General features: G+C 41.7%; 1 protein-coding gene across 4 annotated transcripts; it reads right to left on the reverse strand.

Annotated features, from left to right (window-relative positions):
- Positions 1-8,015: 8,015 nt before the first annotated feature.
- Positions 8,016-18,025, reverse strand: nkapd1 (NKAP domain containing 1). Of its 4 annotated transcripts, none has more exons than XM_061782104.1 (6): positions 17,829-18,020; positions 17,615-17,692; positions 11,568-11,656; positions 11,358-11,477; positions 9,451-9,504; positions 8,016-8,841 (listed from the first exon to the last, which is right to left on the reverse strand). In XM_061782104.1, the coding sequence occupies exons 1-6, from the start codon at positions 18,015-18,017 to the stop codon at positions 8,514-8,516; spliced, it is 858 nt and encodes a 285-aa protein (XP_061638088.1). In that variant the 5' UTR covers positions 18,018-18,020; the 3' UTR covers positions 8,016-8,513. The 4 variants fall into 4 exon arrangements, 3 of the variants coding, with proteins under 3 accessions (XP_061638088.1, XP_061638090.1, XP_061638091.1); XM_061782106.1 differs by having other exon boundaries at positions 8,035-8,841; positions 17,855-18,010; XR_009789722.1 differs by lacking the exons at positions 8,016-8,841; positions 9,451-9,504 and adding exons at positions 9,511-10,761; positions 10,834-11,011 and having other exon boundaries at positions 17,829-18,025.
- Between the last annotated feature and the right edge of the window lie 3,649 nt (positions 18,026-21,674).

Genomic DNA, 21,674 nt, shown 5'->3' on the forward strand with positions numbered 1-21,674 from the left:
CATCTCTCTATGTCAAATATGGGTGTGTGTGTCAAATGTTGGCTCCATGGATCAAACATGGGTCCATCGGTCAAACAGAGGTCTAAGTGTCAAACTTGGGTCTGTGTGTCTAACATGGGTCCATATGGCAAACATTTTGTCCATTTATTATACAATTGTCTATGTGTCAAAACATCATTCTGTAGGTCAAACAATTCGTCCATGTATCAAATATGGGTCTATGTGTCAAACAGTGGCCAATGTGTCAAACATAGATCTCTGGGTTTGTGGGTCCAGCATTGGTTTATCGGTCCAACGTAGTTCCATGTGTCAAATGTGGGTCCGGAGTCAAATAATGGGCCATTTGTCAAACATGAGTCCATGTGTCAAATTTGGGTCTGTGGGTCAAACAAATGGTCCATGTAACAAATGTGGGTCGCTGTGTCAAACAGAGATCCATGTGTCAAACAAGGATCTCTGGGTTTGTGAGTCAAGCATTGGTTTATCGGTCCAACGTAGTTCCATGAGTCAAATGTGGGTCAAGAATCAAATAATGGGCGGTTTGCTAAACATGGGTTTGTGGGTCAAACATGGATCCCTGTGTCAAATGTGGGTCACGTATGGGACCATGTGTCAAACACGGGCCTGTGGGTCAAAAACGGGTCCTTATTGCAAGTATGGGTCAAACAGGTCTGTGGGTCAAACATAGGGCCATGTGTTAAACATGGGTCCGTGTGCCTCACTAGTTCATATTTTTCACACATCACATTGGGTATATGACTCCTTCATTAAGCAAGAACTATTTATTCGGATCACACGTGTGTGAAAAGCTGCAGAGTGGACCACAGAGGTGAGGAAGAGGCAGATGAGGGAGGAGAGTGGGGTGTCGAACCAGGGAACATGATGATTGGATGTTAAGTGGAGGAAGGAGCCAGACGGGACTAACAAGATGCAGTGGATGTTTGCTGCCTCTAGGGGGAGACAAGGCTCACTGTGGATCATACAGTAATTTTTGCCTTGTTGAGTACGGACACCATCAACAAAATACAAGCTTAAAGTTAATATTGGCTAATTGACATAATATAACGGTGGCCGACTGGTTAGAGCGTCAGCCTCACAGTTCTGAGGAGCGGGGTTCAATCCCAGGCCCCGCCTGTGTGGAGTTTGCATGTTCTCCCCGTGCCTGCGTGGGTTTTCTCCGGGCACTCCGGTTTCCTCCCACATCCCAAAAACATGCATGGTAGTTTAATTGAAGACTCTAAACTCCCCATAGGTGTGAATGTGAGTGCGAATGGTTGTTTGTTTGTATGTGCCATGCGATTGGCTGGCAACCAGTTCAGGGTGTACCACGCCTCCTGCCCGATGATAGCTGGGATAGGCTCCAGCACGCCCGTGGCCATGGTGCAATCGAGGCACTATTTGAAGAAATAGAGTACATTCAAATTTTCATTTGACCTATTTTTGATTATACTCCTTATAATCATTCAAGGGGAAATTCAACAAATTAAATTTAAAAGGATATGATAAATTATAAAGAGAACACAGACCTTTGTAAAGGCCCAACAATCCTAATTAGGATCAGCAGAAAATTGTGCAGCTGTATATCTTGTTTGATTTGAGGCAAATAAATGGAAATGTAGGATATTGCAATGTTAAGAATTAAACTACAGTAAGCCTTTAAGCATCCCACAATGGGAAAATCCAGGTTCTAATCTGAACCCAAATTTAATGGGTTCTACCATGACTCATATGCCACCCTTGCAAAAAGTGTCTTTTGCATAATCCTTCCAAACAACAATAAAAAAAATAAATCCTCCAAAGTGAGCATTATTATCATTGTAAAGCCTCAATACTTCATATCATACAGCTCTTGTATTGGATCCCAATATCCTTTTAGTGTGCTGGTGTACCTAATGAAGTGTCCGGTAAGCGTATCGTTAGCTAAGGATTTGTGCATTTGTGTGTAAACGTGACGTTGACTCTTCGTCATGTCAAAGAGATATTTCTGTCCATCACTATCTGCGGCTATTATTCATTCAAAGCAGCAAAAAAAATGTGCTTAGCCAGGAGGAGGCTGTGGCTTTGGAGGGCAAGCCGAGCATTCTCAATAAGCGGCGGCTTTGTGTCTTGTCAGCGTTTTTTCTTGCTTCTGAGGCTGCACAGAATGTGCCTTGACCCAGTGAGGTTGCTGATGAGCTCGTTAAATCATTAATGCGCCGTAATGTGATGGAGGAGTCCAATCAGAAGCAGCTATAAGATGCATTGAAACACATTTGGTCACGTCAGGTTTTGACGTCTTCCGTGAAGTTCTGTTTTGATCAGTGGGTGCAAGCTACTTATGCCCTACGTGGTTAAAGGTCCCTGTCCGACATGGCCCGAGTCAGTTATGTCTTCTCAGAGAGACACTTTTTGCTTCTCAGAGCGACATTTATGTTTCAGTTTTGCCGAAAACAAGCTCAACTACAGTGGTCAAAAAGGCTCAAAATAGCTTAAAACAGGACTGGTGGAATAGACCCACTCACTATTCTTGGCCAATATAAATCACCTTTTTGAGGGCTTTTTATACTTCTTCTAATACTCTTATACTCTACTTTTGCAGGCATGTTAATCCTTGTAAAAATATTCATTTTTGGCATAAGCCCCAAAAATTGGCTTGGCAGGTATGCTTCCAAAACAGTTTCTTTAAAATTCAGCGTCTGAATCCACTTTCCCTCAGCAAAACTACATTAGGTATGGATGTCTATATGGATAGTCCCACAAAAAAATCTCAAGCCATACCTCAAAATTTACAGGAAGTCAGCCATTTTGGTGTGAAGCAGCTGTTTTAGGAGGGTCATTTTGGCCATTTCCTGGTGTCCTTCAGAGAAGATTGACCACCCATGTAGTCTGATTGCTACCAAATTTAAAACATGTATTCTCGACACACTGGCGATGTTAAAAAATTGCAAAACATTACAGTTTTCATCATTGCGTGTGGGCGGTGCTTGAGGACTCACAAAACTCTAATAACTCAGTTGCACAAGGTCAGAAATTGACCAAACGTCCAACCCCGAAGAGATGCAAGAGACCCGTAATGACAGAACCCCTGCCTGCAAATGAGCAGCAAGTCAAATATTTTGGTTTAAAGCAAACATTTTAGGTGAATTCAATGGGCTGGAACTCCTACGAGGGAATTTGTCCAAATGAGCATCAATTGGAAGCAGGTATGCTAGACAGATAGGCGATGTTAATTCTACAGTAGTTGGTTTTAATTCAAGTATTTAAAGAATGAATTAAACCGATTGTGATAAAGGAACTAGTTCTTGGGTTTTCTTCAAATTTTTTGAGGTAAAATGTATTTTTCTCTGTTGAATGGTTATCTTTTATCTGGTAATGACACAAAAATGTGGTAAAATAAGATATGAAACATTGATGGAAGTTATTTGTCATTTTTATGGTGAAGAAAAATTATATACCCATATATTTGCCCCTACTACCTGACTCTAGGGACGTGGAACGTCACTTCTCTGGCAGGGAAGGAGCCTGAGCTGGTGTATGAGGTCGAGAAGTTCCGACTAGATGTAGTCGGACTCGCCTCCACACACAGCTTGGACTCTGGTACCAGTCCTCTCGAGAGGGGTTGGACTCTCTTCTACTCTGGAGTTGCCCACGGTGAGCGGCGCCGAGCAGGTGTGGGTATACTTATTGTCCCCCGGCTCGGCGCCTGTTGCACGTTGGGGTTCACCCCGGTGGACGAGAGGGTAGCCTCCCTCCGCCTTCGGGTGGGGGGACTGGTCCTGACTGTTGTTTGTGCCTACGCACCAAACAGCAGTTCAGAGTACCCACCCTTTTTGGAGTCCTTGGAGGGGGTGCTGCAGAGCACTCCCATTGGGGAATCCATTGTTCTGCTGGGGGACTTCAATGCTCACGTGGGCAATGACAGTGAGACCTGTGAGGGCGCAATTGGGAGGAACGGCCCCCCTGATCAGAACCCGAGTGGTGTTCTGTTATTGGACTTCTGCGCTCATCACGGATTGTCCATAACGAACACCATGTTCAAGCATAAGGGTGTCCACACGTGCACTTGGCACTAGGACACCCTAGGACGGAGTTCGATGATTGACTTTGTGGTCGTGTCATCAGACTTGCGGCCGCATGTCTTGGACACTCGGGTGAAGAGAGGGGCTGACCTGTCAACTGATCACCACCTGGTGGTGTGTTGGCTCTGATGATGGGGGAAGATGCCGGTCCGACCAGGCAGGCCCAAACGTATTGTGAGGGTCTGCTGGGAACATCTGACAGAATCCCCTGTCAGAAGGCGTTTCAACTCCCACCTATGACAGAACTTTGCTCATGTTCCGGGGGAGTCGGGGGACATCCAATGCGAGTGGACCAAGGTGGTCGGTGCCTGTCGTGGCGGCAATCCCCGCACCCATTGGTGGCCACAAACAGTGAGGGATGCCGTCAAACTGAAGAAGGAGTCCTATCAGGCCTTTTTGGCCTGTGTGACTCCTGAGGCAGCTATTTGGTGGTCGCTGAAGCAAAAACTCAGAAATGGGAGGAGTTCGGTGAGGCCATGGAGAAAGACTTACAGACAGCTTCAAGGAAATTCTGGTCCACCATACGGCGTCTCAGGAGGGGGAAGCAGTGCACCATCAACACTGTGTATAGTGGGGCTGGGGCGCTGCTGACCTCGACTCGGGACGTTGTGAGCCGGTGGTGAGAATACTTCGAAGACCTGCTCAATTCCACCGACATGCCTTCCCATGAGGAAGCAGAGTGTGGGTTCTCTGAGGCGGGCTCTCCTATCTCTGGGGTTGAGGTCACCGAGGTGGTTAAAAAGCTCCTTAGTGGCAAGGCCGCGGGGGTGGATGAGATTCCCCCAGAGTTCCTAAAGGCTCTGGATGTTGTGGGGCTGTCCTGGTTGACACGCCTCTGCAACATCGCGTGGACATCGGGGACAGTGCCTCTGGATTGGCAGACTGGGGTGGTGGTCCCCCTTTTTAAGAAGGGGGACCGGAGGGTGTGTTCCAACTACAACTCCTCAGCCTCCCTGGTAAGGTCTATTCAGGGGTGCTTGAGTGGATGGTCCGTCAGGAACTCGAATCTCAGATTCAGGAGGAGCAGTGTGGTTTTCGTCTTGGCCATGGAACAGTGGACCATCTCTACACCCTCGGCAGGGTCCTCGAGGGTGCATGGGAGTTCGCCCAAACAGTCTACATGTGTTTTGTGGACTTGGAGAAGGCGTTCGACCGTCTCCCTAGGGGGGTAATGTGGGGGGCGGATCGGTGCAGCGTCTGCAGTGATGCGGACTTTGTATCGATCCGTTGTGGTAAAGAAGGAGTTAAGCCGAAAGGCGAAGCTCTCGATTTACCGGTCGATCTACGTTCCTACACTCACCAAAAGAACAAGATCCCAGATACAAGTGGTCGAAATGAAATTCCTCCGCAGGGTGTCTGGGCTCTCCCTTAGGGATAGGGTGAGAAGCTCGGTCATCCGGGAGAATCTCACAGTAGAGCCGCTGCTCTTCCACATCGAGAAGAGTCAGATGAGGTGGCTGGGGCATCTGTTTAGGATGCCTCCCGGACGCCTCCCTGGTGAGGTGTGCCGGGCACATCGCACCGGGAGGAGACCCCGGGGACGACCCAGGACACACTGGAGAGACTACGTCTCTCGGCTGGCCTGGGAACGCCTCGGGATCCCCCCGGAAGAGCTGGATGAATTGGCTGGGGAGAGGGAAGTCTGGGCGTCCCTGCTAAAGCTACTGCCCCCGCGACCCAACCTCTCATAAGCGGTAGAAAATGGATGGATGGATAAAACATTTTGTCAAAAATAATGAGGAAAATAGTCAAAATAACATTTTAAAGTCTTTTGTCACTTTCTTAATAATGATTTCAACTCATGCAAGATTTGTCCAGGGTATGAAAAAAGCTGTGCTTAACAGTAGCTTTTATTTCATCGCCTAGTAATGAATAAAGCGTAAGCTTAATGCCATAAAAGGTGGGTATCAAGAATATTAGTGTTTGGCTTTGGTGGAGGTCCTTTTCATCCTACGTTGGAATACATTGCGGCTGCCTCGATTCATCTAGTAAAACCGTCAATCCATGTTTGATACCTATCTGCAAAGGAGACTTAAACGCACTTCGTTCCGCTTCTGTTGTTAAATGCCTCCTTTTAACCTTGCCCCTGCCTGTCAATTTGCATTTGAATTTTGTTCCACCTTTTTTCCTCAGCACTGCCCACTCTCATCTGTTTGGAGAGAACATTTTAGCCTTTCGGCCCACTCACACTTCTTCTCTTATAATTTTAAAGCTTATTTTTTCCCCTCCAGCAGCCTAGCAAGTGATTGACTAAAAAGCAGCCAGACGCCTCACGCCCACGTCTCCTGACCAAAGTGTTACATTCTGCGAGGTGCAGCACGGGAGAGGGAAGGAGTGACCAGTGGCACCGTGCGTGAGAAATGCTTTCAATGGCGCCGTTCATTAGAGTGCAGAGTGTTCAATTTGTAGGTTCACGGCTGTTAATGGTGTCATTTAGCCCTTTCTGAGACATTAAGCAGAAGTGCTCCATCGTGGGAGCAGTCAGGCCAGGCAGGGGACAAAGTGCTGCAGTGCACCTACAACTGTGTGAGTGTTATTTAACAAGCACACGTCCTGCAGGTCACTACATTTGTTCCTCTTGATGGGGAACAGCCTATTCTTGAAGTGAATGGCCATTGAAAAGGAAGGTACAAAGACAGGCTGTGATACGCAAGAACGGCCAATTCATTTTAATTTGCACTTTTAGTTTATGTATTTATAGGCCTACTCGGCGGTTGTATAGACTAGTCGACTTTACTACTCCACAACAACGACTTGTCGCTGATCACGTGTTTCTGCCTTAAGGAGAAGGCAGAGTGTTTAAAGCAATAGGTGAGCGCTGAAATCAGTCAGTCACCTTAATTGTTTTTTAAATTGTCTGCTATTTATTAATGTGCAACTTTGTTAAGTTGGGCAGAACCGGGGAAGTGGAAAAAAGCCAGGCTCGAGCAGGACTTTTCAGGAGCACCTTGAAGTGGGGGAGCAGAAAGTTATTCCACCGTACACGAAGAGGGCCGTGATTATTTGCATACACCGCAAATTCACACCAAGCAGAATCCACTGCTGCGGTTTCCCTATTTGGCCAAGTTGTGCAAACATTACCTGGTTGTGCCAGCGGCAAGCACACGAAGAGGGGATTTTCTCTCTGGCTGGAAATATCCCATCATGCAACAGGAGACGAGTCCAGCCCACATCCATGCTCTTTTGTTTTACCGTACATGTTCTGTTTAAATTCAGTGTATGAGCTGTGCATTGTCAGTGATCATTGATTATTGTGAAGCATTCCTTCTTCCTGCAATTATTTTCAATTACAGTACTGAAAAAATATCAATGACATCATAAACAAGTCGATAAATGTGTATCATTCTGGTTGCAAGCTCTCAGGCTGGCAACGATGTACTCTCTGTCTGACTTCGCTGACTGGACAGCGACATAAAACTGTCACAGGGTATCAGTCAAAACATCAACAGTGAAGTGTTCAGTCTGTATTTGTCAGTTTTTGTGCCAGGAAGTGTCTCGGCGTTGTAATCGCCTATTTTGTTGTTTTTTTTGTGTTGAGTTTACCCTTCTCATCTGGGAGTTGATTTAAATCTCACAAAGTTAGCTCTTTGTGCCACTTGTCTCTTCATTTTTCCCTCAATTCCTCAGCAGCAAACACTTAAAGCTGTTTTAATCAACACATAAAGTAAGTTATTAAACTCCTCATTGTTGTATTAAACGCGCTAATTTCTGTCCTTGGAGTACTTCATGTTTACTTATCAAAAAATATGACTGCATCAGTTTGCTCATATCAGCTAACGGCTAATTAATTTGGAACACTGTAATCTTTTTTTTTTTTTGACCGGAAGTTATTGAGCCAATCAGAATTAAGTATGCACCAAGACCATGGTATAATACTTTGTGTTCTTACACAAACATTGTAGGTGCACTTCCATGCGCCTTAAAATAATAAAAAAATAAAAACACATCACTATTTTTTTTTAGGTTTATCATTTTTTGCTTTAGAAAATAGAGCTGTTGTAACAGTCTTGAAAACATGATTTTTTTTCTCCATTCAATAGTTTCCATTTTCCATACTTCTCCAGACCTTTAAATGTATGAAATCAAATTCCATACTTTTCCATACTTGCATAGGAACCCTGTCGTTAATTTTATTATTTTTTCTTTCAAAATCTTTTAAGTGAGGTAAGATGGCAAAATTTGCTACATGAATGATGGGAAAAAAGAAAAACACCAGCATTTTACACAGCAGGATGTTAATATAAATATGAATACTCAGTTGTGTTGGAGCAGGTAGATGGTGTACATGTACTGCATTTTGTGTGAAATTAAACAAAGAACGTCACCATCCCTACCATTCAAAAATTCTAATATTTCTAAAAAAATAAAAAATAGTGTTTTTTTCCCCCCTAATGATCAAATTTAGTATCCCAATGCTAAAATGTTAAAAGAGAATAAAAACTAATTCCATGTCTCTCACTCTTCTGAACTTTGATCAGTGCTCTCCTCGCCCGCTGCTTTGGTCCAGTCTTTCCTGCGCTTCTTTGTGGAGTCCGAGTGTTTGTGCGAGTCATCGTTTTTTCTTTTGCGTCTCAGTCCATCCTCGTCTTTCCTCTCTTTTTTCTTACTTTTATGGCGACTTTTGGTCCTGTTGCTGTCATTGCTGCTGTCTGCCTTTTTCCTTTGTCCCTCTTCTTCCTCTGTCTGTTTTTTCTTCTTTTTCTTTTTCTTCTTCTTTTTAGAGCGTTTTGACTCGGACGCTTTACTTTGGCTGCCCTTCTTCTTTGTGGTGCTGCTTTTGTCACTGGAAATAGAGCAGAAACAAAAGAGTCGGCAGCCATTTTGTGAGAAAAGGAAGTAAGTATTGTACAGCACTCGACTGTGTGATAAATGTTCCCCACTCGAGATGCATTGCAGCTTGGTCATCCTGGAAGGGGGATTCCTTCTCAAGGCCCCCCCCCCCCAAAAAAAGGGTGCACTATCATGGTTTATGATTACTGTTGTACTGGTCAATCAGAAAACAAATGTAATGACAATCACGAAAAAAAAAAACATGAAAGCTACTGGGTGGCTCATATATTTTGGTAATCAAAAACCTCTCAGTATGATGCAGTGCAGCTCTACAGCCATGCAATCAACGCTAATAAACATCTGCTTGAATTCATTTCAATTGGCTATCATAAGATAATAATGAAGAGCCTGATGAGTGTTATTAACGCGTCAAAAAGGGCTCTGTTTGTGTTAGTAGCAATCTGAGTTTTATTAATTTTGTTAAAAGAACCCCCACTAGTGCAATCTGTCCAGTCTTAAAGGGCAAGAGGGGGAACTTGAAAAAAATGAGTCAGTGGAGCTCCCCCTTCCAATGTAGTGTGAATTACACCTTGTCCATTCAGTGCAATAGAGTGTAATTTACCTGTCACTCTCAAACTCCTCGGGGTACAGTTCCTTGAAGCCACTGTGGCCCCATCTGCACACAAAACACTTGTTTCAGGTCATGATAGCACTGGGATGCACTAACCCAGTGATTCTCAAACTAAAGACCAAGTACCACCGAAAAAAAATTAATAGGAAAAATACCACCTCAAATACCACCATCATGACCAACATTAAAATACAATACAAAGTCGGTAAATGTTGGTTAAAAAAAATGAGGCAGGGGTTTTATTAAATACTGGTGATTAATGATTACTGTACATTAAAATGCACTGCACATAAACAGTAAATACAAATTGTACCACAATAAATGTTTAAAAACAAATAAAACAAATGTATTGCACTTAAAAGTTACATACCACTGAACTTTCCTTCTTTTACATACAGTTTGTATACCACACTCCATTGCTCGAGCCTCTTTCAAAGTCAAAATGTATTCATGTTTGCCTTTGATGCAGAAATCCCTTCTACACGTGTGTCTTCCCGGTGTGACGTATTAAATATTTATGCCAAACCACAACAAGTCTGGTGTGAAACTTTCACACTGCCTGTAAAAGCTAGCGAGCTTTTCGTTGTTGTCGCTGTTCTGTATTAGCAAAAGTAGTTTTCTGGCATCAGAGGTAGTAAACTTCAAACTCATGTCCATTACGGAATTCCAGAACGCACACGTGCCTGCCAACCTTTGCTATGACTCTGATACTATCACCGACGTTTAAAAATGATCAGGTGGATTCCGTGCCCCACATTCTGCAGCCCCTTTTCATACTTCTGTGTAAGAGGAACAGATTTGGAATGGTGGGCCGAAGTCAGCACATTAATTTTCCAGCTTTCAAGATCAATCTTTTGCTTCAGAGCCATGACAGAAGACCCGGACTTTAGCCCCCTTTGCCTTTTACACAGAACCCATTGAAACAGCGTCGTATACAATATACTTTCTAAATGCTTTGATTTGGGTGGGAGAAGTGAATGTCGAGGTAATACTTTGATTCTTCCTCATTAGGTGGAAAACTGCCAGGTCGACTTTGTCCACCCATTTCTATCCACTTTTATATTGCTTGCAAAAGCTGACATTTTCAGGGATTTTTCCTATGTCGCTGTTCCGTATAAACAGGGCTGAGGCACCCATGTCAGGCATTACAGCCTTACCTTACACATGCCTTTGTCACAGCTCTTATGTCAACTACGAAGACGGAAAATTGCCGGATCAACTTTGTCAACGCCGAATCCGCAGCCACTCCAAAACTGCCTGTAAAAGCTGGCACCTTCCACACCATTTTCTTGCATCGCTATTCTGTATAAACAGCATCGACGCTATTACAGACCCAAGCATTCATAATGGGTCTTGGGTGTTAAAAGTCACAACCTGTCCTGGCTTTGCAGAATTCACTGGAACATGGGTGTCGTCCTGCTTCTGTTAATAATGCCTCAGAAGCTGAAAAATTTCCGCGTCGACTTCACCGTTCCCCTTCCTTAGCCCTTTTTACACAGTTTGTGAAAGCTCCCGCTTTTTCCCATATTGGTGTTCCGTATCTGGTAGCAACCTGGAACGAAAGACCAAAGTCAACCCAGCAATTTTCTGTCTTTCAAGGTAGTACCAGAGTCTTTACAAAGGACCCAACCTTTTGTCGCCTTTGCGAGTCTTGGGTGTTAAACCTCCCCCCCCACCCTCCAGTTCCACTGGCTTTGCGGAACAACCTCAGAAGACATGAAATGTCAAATCAACTTCACCCCCCCACACACACACACACCCCAAGAAATGTTCTACATTCTGGATTAGTGTGAGAGATACCTGTTGGTAAGGGTGCGAGGACAAGGGTGTGAAAGTGCACGTGGTTCCGGTTAATTAGCTGGGTCGTGTGAAAAAGGCGGTGGGGTCTGGTTAGTTACCTGTCAGGATCGTTGTCCTCAAAGTCATAGAGTTTCCGCGTCCAGTATCGAGCCTCTCTGTCGTCATGCTCCGACGAAACTCTGGACTGATAGGAAAATCGATCGCAGTGCATTTGACCCCTGGAATAATACCACCAAAAAAACAAATGGCAGAACATACATACAGTAATGTTTTTGCTGTCCAGGCTGTTTACAGTAAAGCTCTTATACCTGATTGACTTGGTGGCGCTCACATGACTATTGTTGGACATTTGGACCTCCCAGCCTCGCATCTTCCACATTTCGGACTCCTCCTGGATCTGCAGCATGACAACACCAATGTTTTGATTTGTCTTTGGCTTTTTTTTGGGGTGTGGTTTCTGATGGAGACCACAGAGGCAACGTGATAGAGCGTTAAACACTATAGGGTGACATTTTTTCGTGATTCACAAGGGTCTCGCGGGATGGGAGTAAAGTTCACTATTAATCATGTGATTGAGCAGAAGCGGGAGCGAAAGTCACCGGGAGCAGACGGGAACAGGAACTATGACAACAAAGTCACTAGGAGTGGAAACCATGATGGTGGTTTCCACTCCCGTCCACCGCCAGTGACTTTCAAGATATTAATATCTCAAAATCAACGGCATCAACGTCATAGATTTTATACACACGCAACTGCATGTACAACTCATTTACACTTGCCCTTAAATCCAACGCTAAGGCCAGCCAATCAAAAACCTCATTTCATGTTGGCCGTGGCATGAACCCTGAAGCCAGCCAACGACAAACATCCGAGGGCGCGAGCAACAACTTATTTCATTCTTTATAGCGGAGAATTTATACTGTAAAGCGAGCGGAACTCTCGACGGATTTAGAGGCAAAAATTAAGTCATTCTCCATTATTTGGAGGTATTTCGGACTTAAAAAATAGAGTTTCTAAACCAGAGCGAGGTGTTGTGCAGTGCAAGTTGTGCTGACATACCAAAATTGCGACAAGGCCTACCTACCTTTTTGCAATTTTGAGGGGCATGTGTGTTTGCTTTTAACCAACTGTTTCAAAAGTTGAACAAAGCTATATATTAGGGCTGCACCATGATAGAAAAAATTACATTGCGATTTATTTTAAACCTGCGATATATATTGCTATGTGAAATAATACAGGATCGCTGTTGGGAAAGTTCATTTTCTCTGTGAACTACAACCCTAATTCCAATGAAGTGGGGACGTTGTGTTAAATGTAAATAAAAACAGAATACAATGATTTGCAAATCATGTTCAACCTATATTTAATTGAATACACTACAAAGACAAAATATGTAATATTCAAACTGATAAACTTTATTGTTTTTAGCAAATAATCATGAAGTTAGAATTTTATGGCTACAACACGTTCCAAAAAAAGCTGGGACAGAGTCATGTTTACCACTGTGTTACATCACCTTTTCTTTTAACAACGTTCAATAAATGTTTGGGAACTGAGGACACTAATTGTTGAAGCTTTGTAGGTGGAATTCTTTCCCATTCTTGCTTGATGTACAGCTTCAACTGTTCAACTGTCCGGGGTCTCCGTTGTCGTATTTTACGCTTCATAATGCGCCACACATTTTCAATGGGAGACAGGTCTGGACTGCAGGCAGGCCAGTCTAGTACCCGCACACTTTTACTACAAAGCCACGCTGTTGTAACACGTGCAGAATATGGTTTGGCATTGTCTTGCTGAAATAAGTAGAGGCGTCCATGAAAAAGACGTTGCTTGGATGGCAGCATATGTTTCTCCAAAACCTGTATGTACCTTTCAGCTTTGATGGTGCCTTCACAGATGTGTAAGTTACCTATGCCATTGGCATACCATCACAGATGCTGGATTTTGAACTTTGCGTCCATAAAAGTCCGGATGGTTCTTTTCCTCTTTGGCCCGGAGGACACGACGTCCCCAATTTCCCAAAACAATTTGAAATGTGGACTTGTCGGACCACAGAACACTTTCCCACTTTGCATCAGTCCATCTTAGATGAGCTCGGGCCCAGAGAAGCTGGCGGCATTTCTGGCTGTTGTTGATAAATGGCTTTTGCTTTGTATAGTAGAATTTCAAGTTGCACTTACGGCTGTAGCGCCGAACTGTATTTACTGACATTGGTTGTCTGAAGTGTTCCTGAGCCCACGTGGTGATATCCTTTACACATTGATGTCGGTTTTTGCTGCCGTGCCACCTGAGGGATCGAAGGTCACGGGCATTCAATGTTGGTTTTCGGCCTTGTCGCTTACATGCTGTGATTTCTCCAGATTCTCTGAACCTTTTGATGATATTATGGACCGTAGATGATGAAATCCCTAAATTCCTTGCAATTGTACATTGAGGAACATTGTCCTTAAACTATTTGACTATTTTTTCACGCACTTGTTCACAAAAAGGTGAACCTCGCCCCATCTTTGCTTGTGCATGACTGAGCAATTCCGGGAAGCTCCTTTTATACACAATCATGGCACCCACTTGTTCCCAATTAGCCTGTTCACCTGTAGGATGTTCGAGACAGGTGTTTGATGAGCATTCCTCAACTTTCTCAGTCTTTTTTGCCACCTGTCCCAGCTTTTTTGGAACATGTTGCAGCCATAAAATTCTTAATTCTAAGTTAATGATTATTTGCTAATAACAATAAAGTTGATCAGTTTGAACATTAAATATCTTGTCTTTGTAGTCTATTCAATTAAATATAGGTTGAACATGATTTGCAAATCATTGTATTGTGTTTTTATTTATTTATTTATTATTTATTTATTATTTCATTCCCGGAATGATGGCAAGCTCCGAGTTATTGCCCTCAGTCGAATGGTGACTGTAGAGACGTTTCTCCCGGCTGTTCTTTGCTCATTAATCCATTGCTCGAGTTGATCTTCCAACTCGGGCCACTTTGCCTTGTTTCCGCGTTTTGTTTTTATTTTTTTTCCCTGCGGAAACTCAGCTTCGTCTTCTTGACTTGGCAAAGCTCGTTTTCCTGCTTCTTCCACTTGCGAACCATGGATTCGTTGATCTTGAATTCTCTCGCGGCTGCGGCTGCTCGATTCCCATGTTCCTCCGCGTAACTAATAGTTTGCAGTTTAAACTGTGCTTCATAAGCGTGTCTCTTCGTAGGTGCCATTTTCGGGGGTCCTTAGTCACACCAATGCACAAACCGGAACTATTTACCTACTGGGGGCGTGTCTCTAGCCTCCTCTGTCACGCGCACCCTTCTCCCTTTACGTCCGCATGCTGTCCTCAGTCACGTCCGCCTTCCTCTATATAAGCAACGTGTCGGCAGGAAATGCTCCCAGTCAGTCAAGCGGAGCGCTCATTAAAGTCACACAACAACATTTACAGATTTTGGAACTAGTGCACACATAAGGCACTATCAGGCACCCCGTCCATTTTGGAGAAAATTTAAGACTTTTAAGTGCGCCTTATGGTCGTGAAAATACGGTAGTTATTTACACCAAAAAAATGCATATTATCACAGTGTTATTGTACATTGTTTTAACTAAAGCATTCTGATACAAATAATAATTTTCCTAGTAATCCATTTTTACAATTATGTAGTTTATTACAAGAACATATTCACTCCCATATTCCCTAAACACACCTCACGCAGCTGGCACATGCCTGCCTAGTTTCATTCTGAAGAGCGAAATAGGAAATCTAGCATGTATACAATCTTTAAATCTTTTGAGCATGTGCAAAAAGGTCCTTCTGCTGGTCACTTCTAATATTACAGTTGATTATATATATTACATACAGTACACCAACATCGCAGCAGACCTCACGATGTGACTAGTCTGCACACACGTACATTGCAATGATGATGCTCAAAATATCGTGCAGCCCTACTACAGTATATATATTAACATTCTCAGATGTTATTGAGTAATCCCGCTAGAATTTATATGATTCTGGTATAAAGATGTTGAGAAAGGTAGCTGTCAGATAACGACCCACATGCTTTGTTGTTCCTGCATAGCAACATATAGGTTTTCTGGAATCATGTTCTCAAACACTTAAACGTTACATTTTTATTTCTGTGTGAACTAAAGTTCTGGACAGTGTTCATGTTCAAATGTGCTAATGAGTCAATAAGCTTGTTATAAAAGTTATGTTTTGTTTCTTGATTATTCCAGTAATTCAATGTACCATAATTTCTCATGTATAATGCGCATTTCCCGCCCCCCCAAATTTTTCAAAACTCAATAGTGCACATTATAGGGGCAAATGGAAAAAAAACTTTCACATTATATAAATGTATGCCGCCATCTAGTGGTTATGAAAAAGCTTTACACTTTCATTCCGAAATGCCACCGCCACCTCGTGGTTATAAAAAAAAAAAAAGAAGTGTAGCCTACACTTTCATTCCAATATGTCAGCATATATGTACAGTTGTGCTCATAAGTTTACATACCCTGGCAGAATTTGTGAAATATTGTTTATTTTAAATATGACTCACAGAACATCCATCCATCATTAATTTCTTTATGGTTATGTTTTGTTTAATGATAATGTTTTCTGAAATGCTTGACCGTTTAATTTGAATCCGATTAAAATAAAATTAAATGTGTTTCGCTGGTCCTTCATGTTTTCTTTAAAGAATTGTACCCATCTTACAAATTCTGCCTGGGTAATCAAACATATGAGCACTGTGTGTTTTCTAATTTACAAAAGTAGGGCTGTCAATTTCAAAATAAGAGCAAGTAAATAAAAAAAAGGATTACGTGCTCAAATAAAGTGCTAAACTTCAGAATAATTATTTTAAAAAACTAACAAAATAGCAAAATACTTCATGTTTTGATCATATGGGTAGAAGCAAAACCATGCATTGTAAAAATGCATTATACATAGATAGAAGGGTTTTCCAGAATTTTGGTCAACTTTGGGGGTGCGTATTATACATGGGTGTGCATTATACACGAGAAATTACGGTATTTACTACGGTGACTAAGGTAGCCATAGTGTGACCCAGGGGCTAGGTCGAGTACTTTGGGTGGGCTGAGCCCATGACCTAATTTTGGAAAGTATCCTTCTGAAATTTCATCAAACTTATTAGACATTGAAAAAGACCATTTGGTGGACGAAGCCAAACTAAACATCTGTAGAACCAAACAACTATTTGCGTACTTTTACATCCTGAGATGGTGCACTTAGCGCTGTGCTTCTGATAAGGTGCCACGCTGTTGGCAGTGGTGGAAGCTGATAAACTGGCAACAGCTAGCTGCTCAGCATAAGGTACAGTAAGCGCCCAATTGAAGAGCAAGAGTCGTTTGTAATGTATGTTTTTTAAAAATGAGAGCATCTATGTATCACTGAGTCATAACATAAGTAAATGGCTAATGGAAAAGTACTAATTGATATTTTACAGGTTCCAAAGACATCAGACTTCCAGTGCATTTATTTATTTATTTATTTTTTAAATCAAATTGTCTAAAATCTATTATTTTTAAAGGTAATAATGTAAGATGATGTTAAAATGATATCAAACTGTTTTCGGATCATAGTTTGGGGCCCATGTAGGGGTTGAAATATAAATACAGTCAATTATAAACATTGGCGGCATCTGTTACTTGGGAATTTTCACTATTCACCCTCACGGGTCGCGAGCATTCACTGTACACCGTAAAGTCAGCTGCATACATGCTTGCTACATAAACCAAGGTTAACTTATTTGTGCACTTGTATGTATGAATACTTACAAAAGGCCACTAGGTGACAATATTGCCACACAAGCACCTTCCTGTTTCCCCTTCATTAATTTGTGATGCTTCTGCTTCTTCAAAGGGTGAGTAGTTTTACTTTTTAATTTTTTTGTATTTGACACCCACTTTAGAAAATGCCATTAGGTGACAGAATCGCTGTACACTTATGGTCTTCAATGAACCTGACATGCATGTTTTTGGAATGTGGGAGGAAGCTGGAGTAGGCCTACCCAGAAAAAAAGCCAGGCAAGCACCAGGAGAAGATACAAAATCCACTGGAAGGCTGGAGCCAAGCTTCGAACCCAGAACCTCAGAACTTTCTGACGGACATGCTAACCACTTGTCCTTCATGCTTCCCATTTTAAATTATCCCTATTTATTTATTTTTTATTACAAGAAAACGTCGGCCAGGCTAATTGTTTTCACCCATAACAACCATATAATTGGTTGGATCGATAGATCCTTGGGGTGTTAGTTTCCAAGAAGACATCATAGAAAGTGACACCACTAGTTTTTGGGTTAAGTCGTGATGGTTTTAGGAACACTTAAGTGCATTTGTCTCTTACCTTGTTGTGAGCATCAGTGTGGCGGATTACATTCCGCAGCAAAGTCTTCCCCAGAGTTTGCTTCGACATGATCACGACCTGACATGACACAAAAGATAAGGTTTAATCACACAAACAGATTATAAACACAGATAAGTAAAAACGAACTGTCGTAAAATTTCAATTTTTAGTGTACTTTGCGGTTAACCTAGCTAAGACTGTTGACTAAACACACCAGAAACAACAAATTATGTTCCTCACGCTTGATTTCCGACACTATTATTCCAAAAAAGCGCCAGAAATGTGTCTCTTCTTCTAAGCGTAAACTGTTTTTTGACAAAGAATAAAAGAAGGTTTTCGTTAAATTTACACCACTCGCGGCTTTTGCTGCTACTTCCGTGTTCGTCATGACGTATCTTGCCATGAGAGTAAAAGCTTCTCACCTATTGGCAATACATTCTGTCAATCGCAGTCTGAGCCAATGAGCGCAAAGGAAGGGAACCGCCTGTTTAATGCATTCCTTGAAATTAAAGCAAACGTATCCGCTTAATGTCAGCTCAACCCTGATTGGTCAGGACACATGTGAAGGCGTTCCATATGGTGTTTCAACCAGGATTATATATTTAATTGTAGATTAGTGCCTGCGTGGGTTTTCTCCGGGCACTCCGGTTTCCTCCCACATCCCAAAAACATGCATGGTAGGTTAATTGAAGACTCTAAATTGCCCGTAGGTGTGAATGTGAGTGCGAATGGTTGTTTGTTTATATGTGTGCCCTGCGATTGGCTGGGGAGAGTTCAGGGTGTACCCCGCCCGATGATAGCTGGGACCCTCCAGCACTCCCGCGACCCTTGTGAGGATAGGCGGCTCAGAATATGGGTGGATGGATAGTTTTTATGAATCACAAAACGACTTTTTTGTACATGTTCATCCATGTCTCTTTCAATGTCACCCACTCCATAAAGCCCTTCTTTTTAATTAAAGGACATAAAAAAGTTAAGCACAATAAAATAATCCAAACATCAGTTCTGTACGAAGCAATTTTTTTTTTTTCCAGATTCTCTCACTCACATCTCACCTTTTTACACTATCTGTTAATTCTTTTGTCTGAATTTGGCCATCGGCCTAGTATAATAATCATAGAAAGTCGCATCAGAAGGTAGAAGAAAAAGCAGACCACTACCGTAATTGTCTGCTTCCATCGGCTCGACATCTGTTCCCCTATTCCCCTGTTTCTGTTTTAAATGATGCCATCCATTTCCGTCCAAGCTCAGCGAGTATATTTTAATTTTAGAGAACCATAAAAATACATCAAAGTATAAACTAACATTATATGGTGCAGATTCAAAAGTCTATAAACGTCTGGTCTGTTGCCATCATAAAACCTTTATTATGTTGAAAAACAAGTTAACCACTGTGTATTAAAACTACAATGAAGTAAAACTATCATTAGAATCTGCTTTGTAAAAAAATAACTATGTATGTAATTTATATTGAACTCCTTGTATTGTTCATATTGCCAGCCAGACATGTTCTTGTGTCACAAAAAGTTAAATTTCTGGTTCTATGGTAATCATCACACTGTCATCAATGCTAGCCATCTGTAATTGAATCCACACAGAAAAGCAAAGTAAAATCAAAACACACATATGGAGTTCATTTAAACTTGTGGTGTCTAAACTACTATGGAATCAGATTTGTGCCAAAAAGAGTCACACAAAACATTTTAAATCACAAACAAAAACAAAGACTATCAAACAAAACCTCTGGAATTGCAAGCTAAAAATAAGACATTGAGCGATATAATCTAACTCAAGCAAAGAAGTTAATGTTATTACTTGCAATGAAAATATTTTTTGCTTGCGATGTGATGTTTTTTTTTTTTTTTTTTTTTTTTGCTAGTAACATGTTAGAAGCGCACAGCCACAGTTTAGCAACAATTTAGCAGCTAATAACCGTTCGCTATATTGCTAACGTTAACTACCATACTGACTCTTCCATACTGTCTACTATATGGCCATTGGCCACATTTCTTTATCATCTTATGACGACCTGAGAATTACATTACTGAATAAAATTAAACACTTATAACCATTACGGCTTAAAGACGGACTTAGCATAAAAGGGAAGCACAAATCCTAAATAACTTAATTATATACAATATCTACTTTTAAAGTTAGCCAGTCTTTCTTACTTGGTGTTGACAAAAAGAAAACAATTAAAGATAAAGACGGTTTTCCTTTCTATAATCCTTTGGTTTATTTCAATATTAAGTTTGCATTCATATCAAATGTTTTCCCCGCTGAAATAATTTAGTTTTGAAGGAAAACGAGCATTGGCATATATGTATGGATAATGTATACTGTATATATGTGTGTATGTGTACAGTATTTATTTTGTAAATGATTACTGTTAGAAACAAGAGTAGTATGCCGTGGTAAAATGACAAACAGATAAGAAGGTATTATAATGGATAATTCCCAAGCCTACACTGTAGTCTCCTTTAACTTCTGTCTTGGGCTAGCTTCCAGTGCAGTTTTCCCCAGTCGACTTCTTCTGGTGTGAGAAGCATTGACAACATATATGATAGATACTTACACTTCCTGAAGGTGATCTAAAATTGAATCTTGCATTCTTGTCGCTGGCTCTGCTCAGTGTGACACGAAAAAAACAAAACAAAAAAACATCCGGGGGCATTAGCAGCAGTGTTGCCACAGTTACCTTGAAAAATTAACTTGGTTACTTTGCTGATTACTTGAGCTTAAAAGTATCTTAGTTACTTTGCTGATTACTTGATTGCAAAAGTAACTAAGTGAGAAAAAAGTAACTTTTTAGTTACTTTCGGCAGCTGCCAAGTCGCAGGAATATCAATTATCCACAGTACAAAAAAAAAGCATTAGCTTAACCGTACCCATTACTTGGTAATGTACAGCACACAGGTTACAGAATGATGAAAAGATAATTCAGTTTCAGAAAGAAAAATTATTTCCTCCACTTTCTGCTCCTTGTCAAGGTCTGATTTGTGAACATATCACATTATAGATCCTCAAGCAGGGGTGGACTGGCCATCTGGCATACCGGTCAATCGGGCATTGTCCCGGTGGGCCGTTGACTCAATGTGGGCCGGTCTGGCCTTGCCCACTACATTTTTAAAATTTTTTAATTATTATGATTTTGACATGGCTTATCACACGGCCTATGTGGGGTGGTGCAAGTTATTTTTGTCTCTTCTCTAAGTTCCTTCCAATTGGGCCTGTCAGCCACTCATCATTGGCTACATAGTGCTATCAGTTTGTTATCAGCGGCCATCGACACATATTATTGGTCTATTGTTTGTCATTTTCAATCCATTATGGGCTGATAGGCTCAGAGAGCCCTGACAGTGCTGTCAATCACTACATAAACCAGGTTGGGGCAGGACCTCATTGGCGGTACAAGCAAACCATTTGCTAACTTTACTAACTAGCCAGGGTAAAATGGACAGGAAGAAAAAAAACACCTGGTGGGGCAGAGAAACAACGGACCAAAAACCTATAGTCTCTTGAGGTTGAGGCTGTTACAGATTCAAAATTGAAAGATGTATTTGGTGCTGTGCAGGCCCTGAAAGACCAGACTTCCCAGGAATTTTGCTAAACTGAACAGTTTTGTAAAGAGGAATGGTCCAAAATTAATCCTGATCGTTACTACAGGAAACGTTTGGTTGAGGTCATTGCTGCCAAAGGAGGGTCAACCAGTTATTAAATCCAATGGTTCAGTCTTTTTTCTCCCTGTCCTGTTAATGTTATTTTCCATAAAAATATGGCAAAATGTTTGTTTATTTGTGTGATTTAGATGTTCATACTGCATTTCATCACCAATTTATGCAAAAATGTAAGAAATTCCAAAGGGTTCACATTCTTTTTCCTCCCACTGTATCATGTAAATCTGACATCCATTCATGCTTGTAGCATTTCTAGCTCTCACACTCTTTTTTTCATGAAGCGTTGTACAGGTGACGCAGGGTGACTTCAGCCAAATATTTGTGGCTTGAAATTACATGCCTCGGTTTAAAAGTTTCCAACATAAATAAATCACTGCTTTTGA

Source organism: Phyllopteryx taeniolatus, chromosome 8, assembly GCF_024500385.1.
Source record: "Phyllopteryx taeniolatus isolate TA_2022b chromosome 8, UOR_Ptae_1.2, whole genome shotgun sequence".
NCBI lineage: Eukaryota > Metazoa > Chordata > Actinopteri > Syngnathiformes > Syngnathidae > Phyllopteryx > Phyllopteryx taeniolatus.

Excerpts from the sequence above, each read along its gene's own strand:
- nkapd1 (XM_061782104.1), bottom strand. The coding sequence starts at position 18,017 with ATGGCAAGATACGTCATGACGAACACGGAAGTAGCAGCAAAAGCCGCG. Across the intron at positions 9,505-11,357 it reads GAGGACAACGATCCTGACAG|ATGGGGCCACAGTGGCTTCA; the intron begins GTAACTAACCAG and ends TTTTGTGTGCAG. Across the intron at positions 8,842-9,450 it reads GAGGAGTTTGAGAGTGACAG|TGACAAAAGCAGCACCACAA; the intron begins GTAAATTACACT and ends CTCTATTTCCAG.